General features: G+C 47.1%; 1 protein-coding gene across 1 annotated transcript in view; it reads right to left on the bottom strand.

Moving 5' to 3' along the window:
• gucy2cb (guanylate cyclase 2Cb) overlaps positions 1–12,157 on the bottom strand; it is a 19,529-nt gene extending 7,372 nt beyond the window's left edge. The window contains exons 1-14 of the mRNA XM_064323842.1: positions 11,494–12,157; positions 11,007–11,119; positions 9,484–9,551; positions 8,815–9,030; positions 8,219–8,337; positions 7,261–7,363; positions 6,915–7,026; positions 6,044–6,182; positions 5,011–5,093; positions 4,659–4,773; positions 4,124–4,208; positions 3,550–3,652; positions 2,482–2,544; positions 610–681 (exon numbers count right to left, since the gene is read on the bottom strand). Of these exons, the coding sequence (XP_064179912.1) occupies positions 610–681; positions 2,482–2,544; positions 3,550–3,652; positions 4,124–4,208; positions 4,659–4,773; positions 5,011–5,093; positions 6,044–6,182; positions 6,915–7,026; positions 7,261–7,363; positions 8,219–8,337; positions 8,815–9,030; positions 9,484–9,551; positions 11,007–11,119; positions 11,494–11,695 (1,593 nt within the window). The 5' untranslated portion in view covers positions 11,696–12,157. The remainder of the gene's footprint in view (positions 1–609; positions 682–2,481; positions 2,545–3,549; positions 3,653–4,123; positions 4,209–4,658; positions 4,774–5,010; positions 5,094–6,043; positions 6,183–6,914; positions 7,027–7,260; positions 7,364–8,218; positions 8,338–8,814; positions 9,031–9,483; positions 9,552–11,006; positions 11,120–11,493) is intronic.
• Between the last annotated feature and the right edge of the window lie 270 nt (positions 12,158–12,427).

Raw genomic sequence — 12,427 nt, 5'->3', positions numbered from 1 at the left:
ATGGTCTAATTAATGACCACTCAAAAGGCTGTCACCACCATGAAATCCATCGTACGCCTGGGAGCACTGACGCACCCAGCAATTCGGGGAGATTGCTGTAGACAGGCATTTCACACACCAGCTCAGGGTAAAGCATTTTAGAATGTCAAAAAGCACATTTAACCAACCGTGTGCCACGATTGTGCCCTTTTTGGGCATTCTGGAGCAGAAGCATGCGTCTTAGGTCCCCGTCACGTCATCATTTTTTCTAAAAAAAATCTGTTTCCGACGCCCTTTATCGCATCACATCTCTTTATCGATACGGCAACTGTTCCATCTCGGATAATCATAAAAACCTTTTTGCTAAATTTAGCCGTTTTTAGTTTTTTATTTCTTTTTTCTTGAATTTCCGGCATTTCCACCCAGGTTTACTGATACACAAATTTAAAATTTGCATGAAAACAGTTGGACGGAAACCCCATTTCTAATTCAGACAGTGTTGACTTTGCACACTCCTAATATGAATAGTATATGAATGTCTATTTGTGTGTGTGTGTAGCTCACATAGGCTCCCTGGTCAGAGCAGCTAATGCACAGTAGCGAACAGAAGGAAAGGCATTTCAGTCTTACAGAGTTCAGCTCTATTCTCTGGCCTTTGCTGAAGTAGCCGTCTGAATGCTTCAGCTCCTTCAGAATCACAATCTGTAACAGTGAAAACAGCAGACAGTTATTATTCTGCGGTACCATTCCACAGAACCATAACCCTAACCCTAACCCATTCCACAGAGCCCTAACCCTAACCCATTCCACAGACCCCTTAACCTAACCTAACCCTAACCCAAACCCATTCCACAGGACCCTAACCCTAACCCATTCCACAGAGCCCTAACCCTAACCTAACCCTAACCCAAACCCATTCCACAGGACCCTAACCCTAACCCATTTCACAGAACCCTAACCCTAACCCATTCCACAGAACCCTAACCCATTCCACAGAGCCCTAACCCTAACCTAACGCTAACCCAAACCCATTCCATAGAACCATAACCCTAACCTAACCCATTTCACAGGACCCTAACCCTAACCCATTTCACAGAACCCTAACCCTAACCCATTTCACAAAACCCTAACCCTAACCCAATCCCATTCCACAGAACCCTAACCCTAACCCATTTCACAGAACCCTAACCCAAACCCTAACCCATTCCACAGGACCCTAACCCTAACCCATTTCACAGAACTAACCCTAACCCTAACCCTAACCCTAAACCTAACCCATCCCACAGGACCCTAACCCTAACCCTAACCTAACCCTAACCCATTCCACAGGACCCTAACCCTAACCCTAACCCATTTCACAGAACCCTAACCCTAACCCAATCCCATCCCACAGGACCCTAACCCTAACCCTAACCCAATCCCATTCCACAGAACCCTAACCCTAACCCCTAACCCATTCCACAGAGCCCTAACCCTAACCCATTTCACAGAACCCTAACCCTAACCCATTCCACAGAACACTAACCCATTCCACAGAGCCCTAACCCTAACCTAACCCTAACCCAAACCCATTCCACAGGACCCTAACCCTAACCCTAACCCATTTCACAGAACCCTAACCCTAACCCAATCCCATCCCACAGGACCCTAACCCTAACCCAATCCCATTCCACAGAACCCTAACCCTAACCCCTAACCCATTCCACAGGCGAGGCCAGCACTGTGACATCACTACAGATTCCACAGCCTGAACTGGTGGTCAGCTCTGTATTCTTAAAAACCCCCCACTGCTCAATAACCTGATTTGTTGATGATTAACTCCTCTTGGAAGCATGCCTTTCATTATACATATTGATTTTTTTTGTGCAGAACTTGTCACTTTCCATATTCATCCACTGACGGGGAGCTTTGCCGTACTTCCCTGAAATCTCAGTCGGAAAGGTGCAGGTACAAGCAATTTGCGAAGTCACAAAATATGTTGAGCCTGTCGTGGTCCACTATGCAAAGATATGCAAATTACAAGAGAGTGATGTCGTAAATTAAGTGAAACCTTAGCGCACAGAAAGCTGACTGAATCCATGTTAGTAGTGCACATTTCACCAAGGACTGCTTCCAGAAGCTCACGCACAAGTAACTACTACAAAACTTTCAGTAGTAAATTGTTTTTTGGTGTAAACAAATTATTATTCAATATAAAATATATTTTAAGGTTTTAAAAATACAAATAGCATCAGTTGAGTGCTGGAGCACATAAAGCCCTGGCGGACACTGTAGCCCTCCAGGGCTGGAGCCAGACACTCCTGTAATACAGCAAGGCAGAAAAGGAAGCTAAAGAAAACACAGAAAACAGCGCTGGAGCTGCACCTCTGGTCACTATGAGGCGCGGCTCCAGATGTTTTAAATTACAGATGTTCCCCCGTCGCAGCGGAGGAGCGGGCAGACCGAAGCTCGTCAGACCGCGGAGCGGAGCAGAGCGCGCAAAAGTTTAAATGTCGGTCGCACCTTTTTGTCGTAGCGCCCACGGCGGATTCGGTCGTTCTTGCTTTTCCTGTGGTCCTCCTCTATCTAAGCAAAAAAACAAAAACAGACAACAGAGCACTCAGAAAGAGCGCTCAGCCACTCGACCAGAACTCTTCAGGACCGTATTCCATACACTTTCATCCTGTTTCAATACACACACTCTTCCTGAAGAGTGCGCTTTCCACACTCAACGTCACTTATAAGTGATCAGGGGAGAGGATTATCTCTTACTTAACCCTGAAATGATCTCACCCATCTAACTGACACCGAGCAGGCATTCCCTACCTCTCCAGCTAGGGGGCACTGCTGTGCCTGTGAAACACTGGCATGCTCAAACTGCTCATTCAGGGTGCGAACAAAGCCAGCTGTCACATAGTTATGAGCTCTCTGTTATTACTGGTTAATGACTCGGTAATATGGCTAATACAGCTGGCTACATATAGCCCAGGTAATAGGGCCTAAAGCTGTGCTCACGACGGACACATTTATTGAGTACGCCACATTTACTTCTTGTTTCCTCCACCAATTTGAAATGGCCAATTGTGACACTAAGCCTGTTCCATTGCTACAGTGTCCTCCATGTGTTCAAGAGAGTGCACACTAGCATACCCCCCCCCCCGCTAAAAAACACGCAGAGCCAGTCTGCAGTTCCCCAGCTGGGGGGTCCTGCACTGGCTGACTGTAACGCCACTGCAGCTGACATGGGCAGACTGCAAACAGCGGTAAAACGAGAGAAGCTTCTGATTCGCTCCCTCCCTGCGCTATGGCAACTGATACGGCCAATCAGGCTTCAGCCAGCAGGACTCCCAGCCACAGTCCGCACTGGCACGGACAGGACACCCCTCGCCAAGAACAAACACTCAAGCCAGATGTGCCACACAAGACCCCCTGATTCCGCACATTTGAACTTGTATGTGAGGAGCACTTCAGAGGTTGGTCCACACGGCCACAAAATCCATTTTAAAAAGGTCCTACGATGAGTGACGCTTGAATGCTGGACTGGTATCACGATGACTGTTGGGGAGGGGAGGCAGCCATTAGCGAGCTCACCTTCAGGGACACAAAGCTCTGCTCGTTGGGCTCCACGGTGCTGATCATCTCAGGGTGTATGTGAGACCACTGCTCCCGTCTCCGACGGTCCTTCCTGTTCTGCCTGTTGACCAATGAGAAGGGTTGCCAGATGCTCGGTCAATCAAATCGCAAGCTTCAGGAATGCGTGCCACCCTCACACAAAGTCTATCAACCTACCCTTGTCCAATCTTACCCACGAAGGGCCGGTGTGGTCTGGCCACAGGCGTTTGTACTGAAACACCAGATTTAACCAATCAGGATCCTCAGCCTCGATTTGCTGAGTCAGGTGTTTTAGCGCCTCGGCAGAACAAAAGCCTGCATGCACACCAGCCCTCGCCAGATAAGATAGGCACTCGTGTATTTAACCCAAAGAAGTGGTACCATCCTCAGACCGTAAAAAAGAGAGAGAAAGAGAGACACTTTCTAGTGAACTGGTAGAAACACAAGGAGGCTAAAGCGAACCGGGACACAACATGAGAGACGAGTGTCGAGGCATCAGTGGTGTGTGAAGGGTGTGTTGGGGGGGGGGGGGAGGTGGGGGAGTGTCATTTACCTGTAGAAGATGAAAGCGATTATAGCCACCACCACGACCGCGATGGCCAGCACAATGACTATGATGTTATGAATCTGCAGGTGAACTGGACACAAAAACACACGGTTTACAATAAAAATTAAAATTTTAGCCAAGGTGAATTTGACATATTATGAAAAGCATCACTCGAACTAGAGACAGCTAAAGCTACAATCAAACCAATGTCATAATTACAATGACACACACATGCACACACGTACACACACAAATGCACATGTACCGGCACACACATACACACTCGTATGCATATGCATATGCACACACACATACACACAACAACAAACACAGTAAAATGATAAAAAGCCATTTCCACAGATAGCCATCTACTACCCAGCTTACCCACAGAACGATCCCCCCCCCCCCAATAAAAATACAAGAAATCTTGAACTCATGGCCTTGCGGAGAGAGGTCCACAAAACCCTGCCACGTTGTTGCTCTCCACAGAAGCACGGAAGACAGAAGAGGCCGCGCAAGACGGAGCAGGAATCTCTTTTACCGCTTTGCACGAGGATGTCATCTGGCAGGAGGTAGTTGGGCCAGAAAAAGTCCGGCCTGTCGTCTTTGACCGAGATCAGGCCGGTGGCCGTGTCGAACTCAAACAGGGTCTTATACTGCAAGGGGAGGAGGCGCAAACGCAGTTAGGACCACAGCTGCGGAGTTCAGCAGGTAGCTATAGGAAACCGGTACTGGAACTCGTTAGGCACCCGTAATAAAGATAATGCCTTTGACGATACGGCGCTTCGGAGTGGTTCAAACTCCATGAACCTGGACCCCCTACTGTAGGTCGTCCACAGCAACCCAATTAATGTATAATTGGTTAGCACTGTTTCTCGCGCATGCTGGTTTACCTCCATGCCCTTGGTGGTGTACATCACGGAGAAATTCACGTCCCTGTCGCCATACTCGTCCAGGACATAGTGCCCGCCCAAACCTGCAGACAGATAATAATAATCTCCCTTATTGTGACATACAAACTGGCTCTACACAGCCTAGGCACAAATATCACAAGATGCCCTTCTGTACTGTACAAGCTGTCACTTTACTGGCATTTAGCAGACACTCTAATACAATACACCACAAACACAAGTGCAAAGATCAGGGATGTAGTATTTCCCTACAGGGGGAAAGCATAGTCCCAAGAAAAACAGCAAGTGTGAGAAGTGCAGCGTTGATTGACAACTTATCAACTTCCCTACTGAACACTAAGCTAAGTTTTACCAACAAGAACAAAACTACCCAATTTTACATCAAACTACACTGACAACAAAAATAACTAAACCTAACACCTAATCAGACAGTTAGAGTTGTCACTGCATTTTCAGTTATTTTCCCACCTCTGTCTCCTCAGTTTAAATGGCCTTGGTATCTCCCCAAGCCATAATTGCCACCAGCGCCCATGGGTACCAGGGTACCTCCTGAGAGTCAAACCACAGCATAGACCACAACACAGACTGCAACACAGACCCGCAACACAGATTGCAGCACAGACCATGACACAGACCCCGGCACAGACCTCAACACAGACCGCAACACGGACCACAGCACAGACCACAGCACAGAGTGCAGCACACACCACAACACAGACTCCAGCACAAACCACAGCACAGACCACAATACAGACCACAACACAGACCTCAACACAGACCGCAACACAGACTGCAGCACAGACCGCAACGCAGACTGCAGCACAGACCACAACACAGACTCCAGCACCAACCACAATACAGACCACCACACAGACCCCAGCACAGACCTTAACACAGGCTGCAACACAGACCACAGCATAGACTGCAACACAGACCACAGCACAGACTGAAACGCAGAGAGTGCAGCGCTGTTTGTACAGTGCTGGTCACACAGTGCTGTTTGTGCCATGCCTACCGGTGAAGGAGAGGTTCCTGAAGTCCTCCATGTTAATGGAAAACTGTTTGCGCCCAGGGTTCTCCTCCCACAGCCGGCGAATCACCTGGCCGACCAGAAGCACCCCATCGCCGTACGCCGCCATGTAGTCGGTCATCACCTAGGAGACAGGAGACCTCGTGAACACCTGCAGTCACGGAGCTACAGGTGAGCTCAGGGCTCAGGGAGGGGAGCGGAGGTGAGCGTGAGATTCGCAGGGACTCGGATGGAGTCAGCCTGCCAGAGGACGCAGGTGTGCAGTCACCCGTGCCGCACATTCATCTCACTTGCGTCTCATTTACGCGCTTTGCGTCACGTGTGCCAGCTCCATTAAACTTGCTCTTTCATTTATTTATTTATTTTGCTCCAGGGTCGTGCAAACATTAATAACACATGTTTACCAGGTGAATATTGCAATGTCCATTTATAACTTTGCAGAGAAGTATCATTGAATTGGCTCCGTACAAAAACACATGAAAATATGCAATGAGGCATATAGTCCATTTAGCCCATCTCATTTACCCACAGGCTACACAGTATTAGGCACTGTCTTAACACCTCAGGGGTCTCTTCCTTACTGTATGACCTTCTGTGCACTGGCGACCCATGGGGTGGCATGGCAGGTGAAAATCTTACCTGACTCTTACCATTTAAAACACATGAGGCGTCACCCCAGCTCCTCCAATTCAGCTGCTGTGTATTCAGTATGGGTCACCTTCACTCGCCAAAAACTCTTGAGGGGATTTTCAAAAGCCATTCGGTGTGTGTGTGTGTGTGTGTGTGAGAGAGAGAGAGAGAGAGAGAGAGAGAGAGAGAGAGAGAGAGAGAGAGAGAAAAAAACAGGAGTACTGACCGTTTCATTGGTAGAGGGGTCAATTTGATTTGTGAAGTTCCTCTTGGGCATAGTGAGCACCAGGACATTCTCCATGGGAGGGATGGATGTGGTGTTGTGGTGATAGGCAGGGCTAGCATGAGGAAACAACACAGCAATTATTCTCCGCCATTCCCAGTTATTATCTTTTTTGTTATCATTGATGTTTTGAATCACCATTATCATCAACATCCTCATTTTCAACAAAACTGATAATGACAAAGGTAATGTCCAGGCCTAAGCACCAGAGGTTCTGAACAGATTGCAAAAAATAATTATGCAAAATACACAGAAATGGCAGGAGAAACAGGGGAGGACGAAGACTGACCTGTAAAGGTCGATCAGAATGAAGATGACTTCAGGGTGCAGTTTTCGATCGATGTCCTTCGTCAGATTGGCGATGTCTCCTGGGCCCCCACAGAGAATGAACACTGCACCAAAAGGGGAAAATCGCTAAATGCACCAAAAACACTGCACCAAAAGGGGAAAATCTCTAAATGCACCAAAAACACTGCACCAAAAGGGGAAAATCTCTAAATGCACCAAAAACACTGCACCAAAAGGGGAAAATCCCTAAATGCACCAAAAACACTGCACCAAAAGGGGAAAATCTCTAAATGCACCAAAAACACTGGACCAAAAGGGGAAAATCCCTAAATGCCCCAAAAACACTGCACCAAAAGGGGAAAATCCCTAAATACCAGCCCCAAACAAACACTGCACCAAAAGGGAAAATCCCTAAATGCCCCAAAAACACTGCACCAAAAGGGGAAAATCCTAAATGGCCCGCAAACAAAACACTGCACCAAAAGGGGAAAGGAATCTCACAAATCTGCCCAAACACGCACAAAAGAAACAACCACTGGACCAAAAGGGGAAAATCCCTAAATGCCCCAAAAACACTGCACCAAAAGGGGAAAATCCCTGAATGCATGTGTGCGTCTAATGCACGTGTGTGTGTGCATGTACGTATTTGTGCCAAAGAAAGAGCAAGGAGGAAGAAGAGTTTTTTCTGTGCCTTTATAACGGGAAATCCTGATGTGATCTCAACGTGTGTGGCAGCAACGAGAGTGAAGGGCAAGCAAACTGCGTTCCCCTGCACTGCACTCCACACAAACTGTTTCATCAGAAACAATTCTTTAAAATGGCCGGTTTCTTCTTCTCCTGCACACGGTGAGATCTGGGTAGATCCCGATCACGGTTAAGAGAGAGGTGGAGACGAACAGGCCGAGAGGACAGAGAGATGGAGGAGCAGAGGTGAAGGACGGGTGGAGGACGAGCCCTACCGTTGCTTTTTCTCTGTTTGTTGTTGATTTCTGAACGCAGGTCCTCCGGCCTCTGCAGGACATGCCTCGCTACGTTTGAGGAAAATTCGGCCGATCTCGCCTCCAGGGCGTTGATGTACCTGAGAGAGCAAGCGGGGCGGAGAAGGGGGGGGGGGGGGGGGGGGAGGCGCAGTATTTTCACCAGGTTCACCCAGAGCGTTACTCCGCATTACGAGCTCCCAACTAACTGTTATTTTTAAAAATATTGTTTCTGGACAGCATCCCATAATAAGCACGCGGGAGTCACGATGAAACCACGTCAGGTCAGACGGAACGCTGGGCACAGAAACTAGGAGAAACCTGGCCTCGGTCGTAAAACAACAACGTCAAGCAAAACCAAGTTGCGAACCGAACCGTCAAACAAGTGGCTAACAGGGCCATACGCTTTGAGGGGGAGTACGGTCAAAGAATCACGCGTTCCAGCCGGAACATTACGTTTACAGCACCTCGTTGTTCCGCCCCATTTTCACCGATCGCACCGCTCGCCCTGCTGGACGCCACCGCGTGAACCGCAAGGTAACCTCGGACACGGTCTGCTGGCGCCAGCACAGACTCACCAGAAGCAGTCCTCCGTTTGTTCTGGCTTCTTGTAGACGTACGCCGTGGTCCACTTCGCCTTGAGGAACTCGGAATAGTTCCAGAAATCGAGGAAAAAGCTGGAGATTTTCCGGGCTGGGGGGAGCAGGCGGGTCAGGTTGTCCTTGAAGTCGCAGGACAACCCGAAGCTCCCGGCCGAGACAATGGGCAGGCCCATAATCAGCCCAACTTCCGTGCTGAGACAGAAACAGAGGATTACGCGCATTAATGAAATAAACAGCAAATGCAGCTTATCGTGCACACTCACTAACAAAGGCCACTGTGTTAAAAAGGCAAGAAATATGTGGCAATGCAGTCCTGGGTAAACTATTTCTGTGTAAATGTGCGGGTGATGATTGGGCAGGGGGGGGGGGGGGGTTGGGTGTGAGAGGTTGGGGAACTGAAGAAAATAAATATGTGAATATGTGATCAATGTTAGAAGTGATGTGTACTCAATAAAGATACGCTTAAAAAAGGAAAGAAAGCAGTGTGTGCAAGCCTGCCATGCTATCAGTGAGAAGTTACACAATATTTTGCGCCAAAACGTCTGCCATGGGGAGACTGTGTGGTTCCGTCTGTAGAGCGGCCAACTCTCAGCTTATAAACGAATCCCCTCCTCCCCTGATTGACAGCGATGACACAGTACTCACTCCACCATCTGGAAAGTGGCATAGGTGCAGGTGGGCCCCAGCAGAACGCAGCCAGTCCTGTCCTCTCTCTGGAAGGGAACAGAGCCACAGGTGAAGGCGCTCTCGCAGACCAGCCACAGTTTCAAACCAACTTTAAAACGCTAGTTTTCTACTTTTTTTTTCTCTTTTCTTCCAATTTCGAAAAACCCTCACAATGCCCATCCCCTCCCGTCCCATCGGCGCGACGACAGCAAGCACATGCTGCATCGTCTGCGGCACCATCCGCCATTTCCTCATTAACTGTGCACACAAGAGCACTGCACAGGTGACCCATCCTGCGTTGACTGTGCACACACTCCATGCACAGGCAGCCCAAAATGAACCAGAGCAGCAGTACTGGCACAATGAGACCAAAACCTCCAGGCGAAACTCCCCTGAGAACACTGTGTGCACCTGGCTACAATCCATCAATTTTATTGTAGCACTTAACGCCTGTACAATGCTGTACAAATAAATAAGCAAATAACACATCATGCTATAGTCTTGACAGCTCATCGAGATATAAAATAATAATAAGATAAAATAGAATAAAAGATAATAGTCCTGTTGTGAGTAAAGCCAGGAAAGGTGGTTGACAGATTTAAACGCGAGGCCTGTCTGAGTCTGAGCGGTCGCCCAGGCCGTATCGGCCCACTCAGGTACAGCCTACAGAGGAACCCTACTGTTCAGCAGGATGAGCAGGCCCATTGTATATTTTTAAAATAAAAGTTATTTGTTATACTTTTCCCCCAATTACATTTCAGCTGCCCTAAATTCACTCTGCACACTGACACAAGAGAATACGCTGTATGTGTTGCTGAACACTGTCACGGGTTTAGCCTAAATCAGGTGTTTGAGGTTCTGAGCTGGTACCCAGTAGATTTAGGACCTCTTCTTTACTGTAATCCCTTCTGCCCACCACGTCCTGGCTTTCATCTGTAACCAATAATCAACATGTACCGTAATTTCCAGACAATCAAGACTTTTTTTTTTTTTTTTACAGTAAATGCTTTTTTTTCACCATTTTCCCCCAAATGTGGAATGACTAATTTGCTTCTGGCTGTAACGATCATGATCCATCCTCCAAACCATGCCACGCGGAGCCCTCGCTTTTCTTCACAGGGTGATCCACGCGCTGACAGGACACAGATCGACACGAGTCGCGAGACTACTTAGTGCGCAGCCTTGAACAGGAGACCCGGTCATCCTGACTGACCAAATACCGTCCCTACTGCCATCCCTCCCTTCCCGGATGATGCTATGGCCGATTATGTGCTGCTCTGCTAGACTGTCTACCACAGAGAGCCATGAAGCAGCGCAAAACACTCAAGATTTTTTAGCCAGTGGACTTAGTTTTCAAGCTTCGGTTCTTTAATGGCGGTGGTGTCATTAGGTCGCTGTGTTTTGAAACGTAGGCCCAGGTGTCGCCGGCTACATCAGGTCTGTCATCGGCCTGCTGGAAAGCAGTCGAGTGGGGAGGCACAGTGTCAGGGAGGTGTACTCACAGTCAGAGTCTTCAGCAACTCAACACCTTCACAGGTGCTGCTCCCGCAGCCTTTCCGTTGGTACTGGTTGGTTTTGTAGCCATCGTAACTGGCCGTCATATTAAATCCCACACCTGAAATCACGGAGAGCAGGTGCTCAGGGAGACATTTAATCAAGTTGATCGATTATACAGCGCGCAACAGGAATGATACTCGACAGACGTGCTTTCTGTTCAACTCTGAATCACAACAGATCAGGCAACTCCTATAACAAGAACAAAATCCAGAAGACAATCCCAATCATAATTAATAATTAACATAAATGTGGGCCATTTTTAATCAGAACAAAATTATATAAATAATTTGAGCAAAAAATACATTTTTAGCTGTATCGCAAAACACGTTTCATTATCTGTATCACAAAACACGTTTCAATAGCAGATGCTCTCATTGCCTTTTCATCATTACAATAATCATTCTACGCACACAGTGTTTCGGCTAATGTTACCTGCTGCAACATTGAGTTCGTTGTCATGAATAATTGCCTCATTCACTGCATTTTTCACAAAATCCAGACTCCACTGAGAGACGTTGTCGTCCAAAAGCACCACGTTGATTATATCCTCTCCTTGCGGACAGGCATTTGCCGATGGACTTCGGAAAACAACCAGCATCAAGGAAATAACGCACGACCACCCACAGCAATTCATTTTAAAAATATATTTTAATCGAATTTGCCTATGATTCCATTCGTATTTGTTTTTGGTTGTTTTTTTCCGTTGTATGTTGCAGTATGTCCAACGTTGTTAAGCACGTAAGTTAAAATTAATGACAAAGATTTATGCTTTTGGCAGAAATTTAAGACGTCGTCCTTGTTCGTCAATTAAGGTGGTTTTATAAGTAGAATCCTTTTGCCACAGCTTCACTAATTCATTGTCTTAGTTTTTCCCATGGTAAGGGTACGCACTGTCCAACTGAAGACGCGCACAAATGGTCCGAAAATAAATAAATAAAAACGCGAGTATTATACAGCATTTGTCTTAGTAAACAAGACCAGATGTCTACAACTTGTCTACTTTTGGTAGCTCTTTTACACAAGATTATTCAAGCTATGTATTTTAAACCGCACCATTTCCGCCCTTGGTGTACCTTGTTTGTACCAAACTAATAAAAGAAACTCAAGAAAACTCAATATTATTTAATCCAAACTCCACTCTGCCGCGTCCACTATGGATTCCAAAGAATATTTTCGCCAATAAGAAACATTTAACAAATAAAAAAATTAAAAGCGCTGCGAAATTTGCTAGTGTGCTGTTTGAGTTAAAGGAAGGCGTATAGGAGCTACTTCACTCAGTTCATATCTACCTTGTTCCTTCTCGGCTTGCTATCCTTTCCTCTGCGTGTTAATGAACAACCGACACCTAGAAAGGGGGTGGATTCGA

The sequence above is a fragment of the Anguilla rostrata genome, chromosome 2 (genome assembly GCF_018555375.3).
Source record: "Anguilla rostrata isolate EN2019 chromosome 2, ASM1855537v3, whole genome shotgun sequence".
In the NCBI taxonomy this organism is placed as follows: Eukaryota; Metazoa; Chordata; class Actinopteri; order Anguilliformes; family Anguillidae; genus Anguilla; species Anguilla rostrata.
The sequence above is the reverse complement of the archived record's forward strand: the minus strand, read 5'-3'. Positions and strand labels throughout refer to the sequence as shown.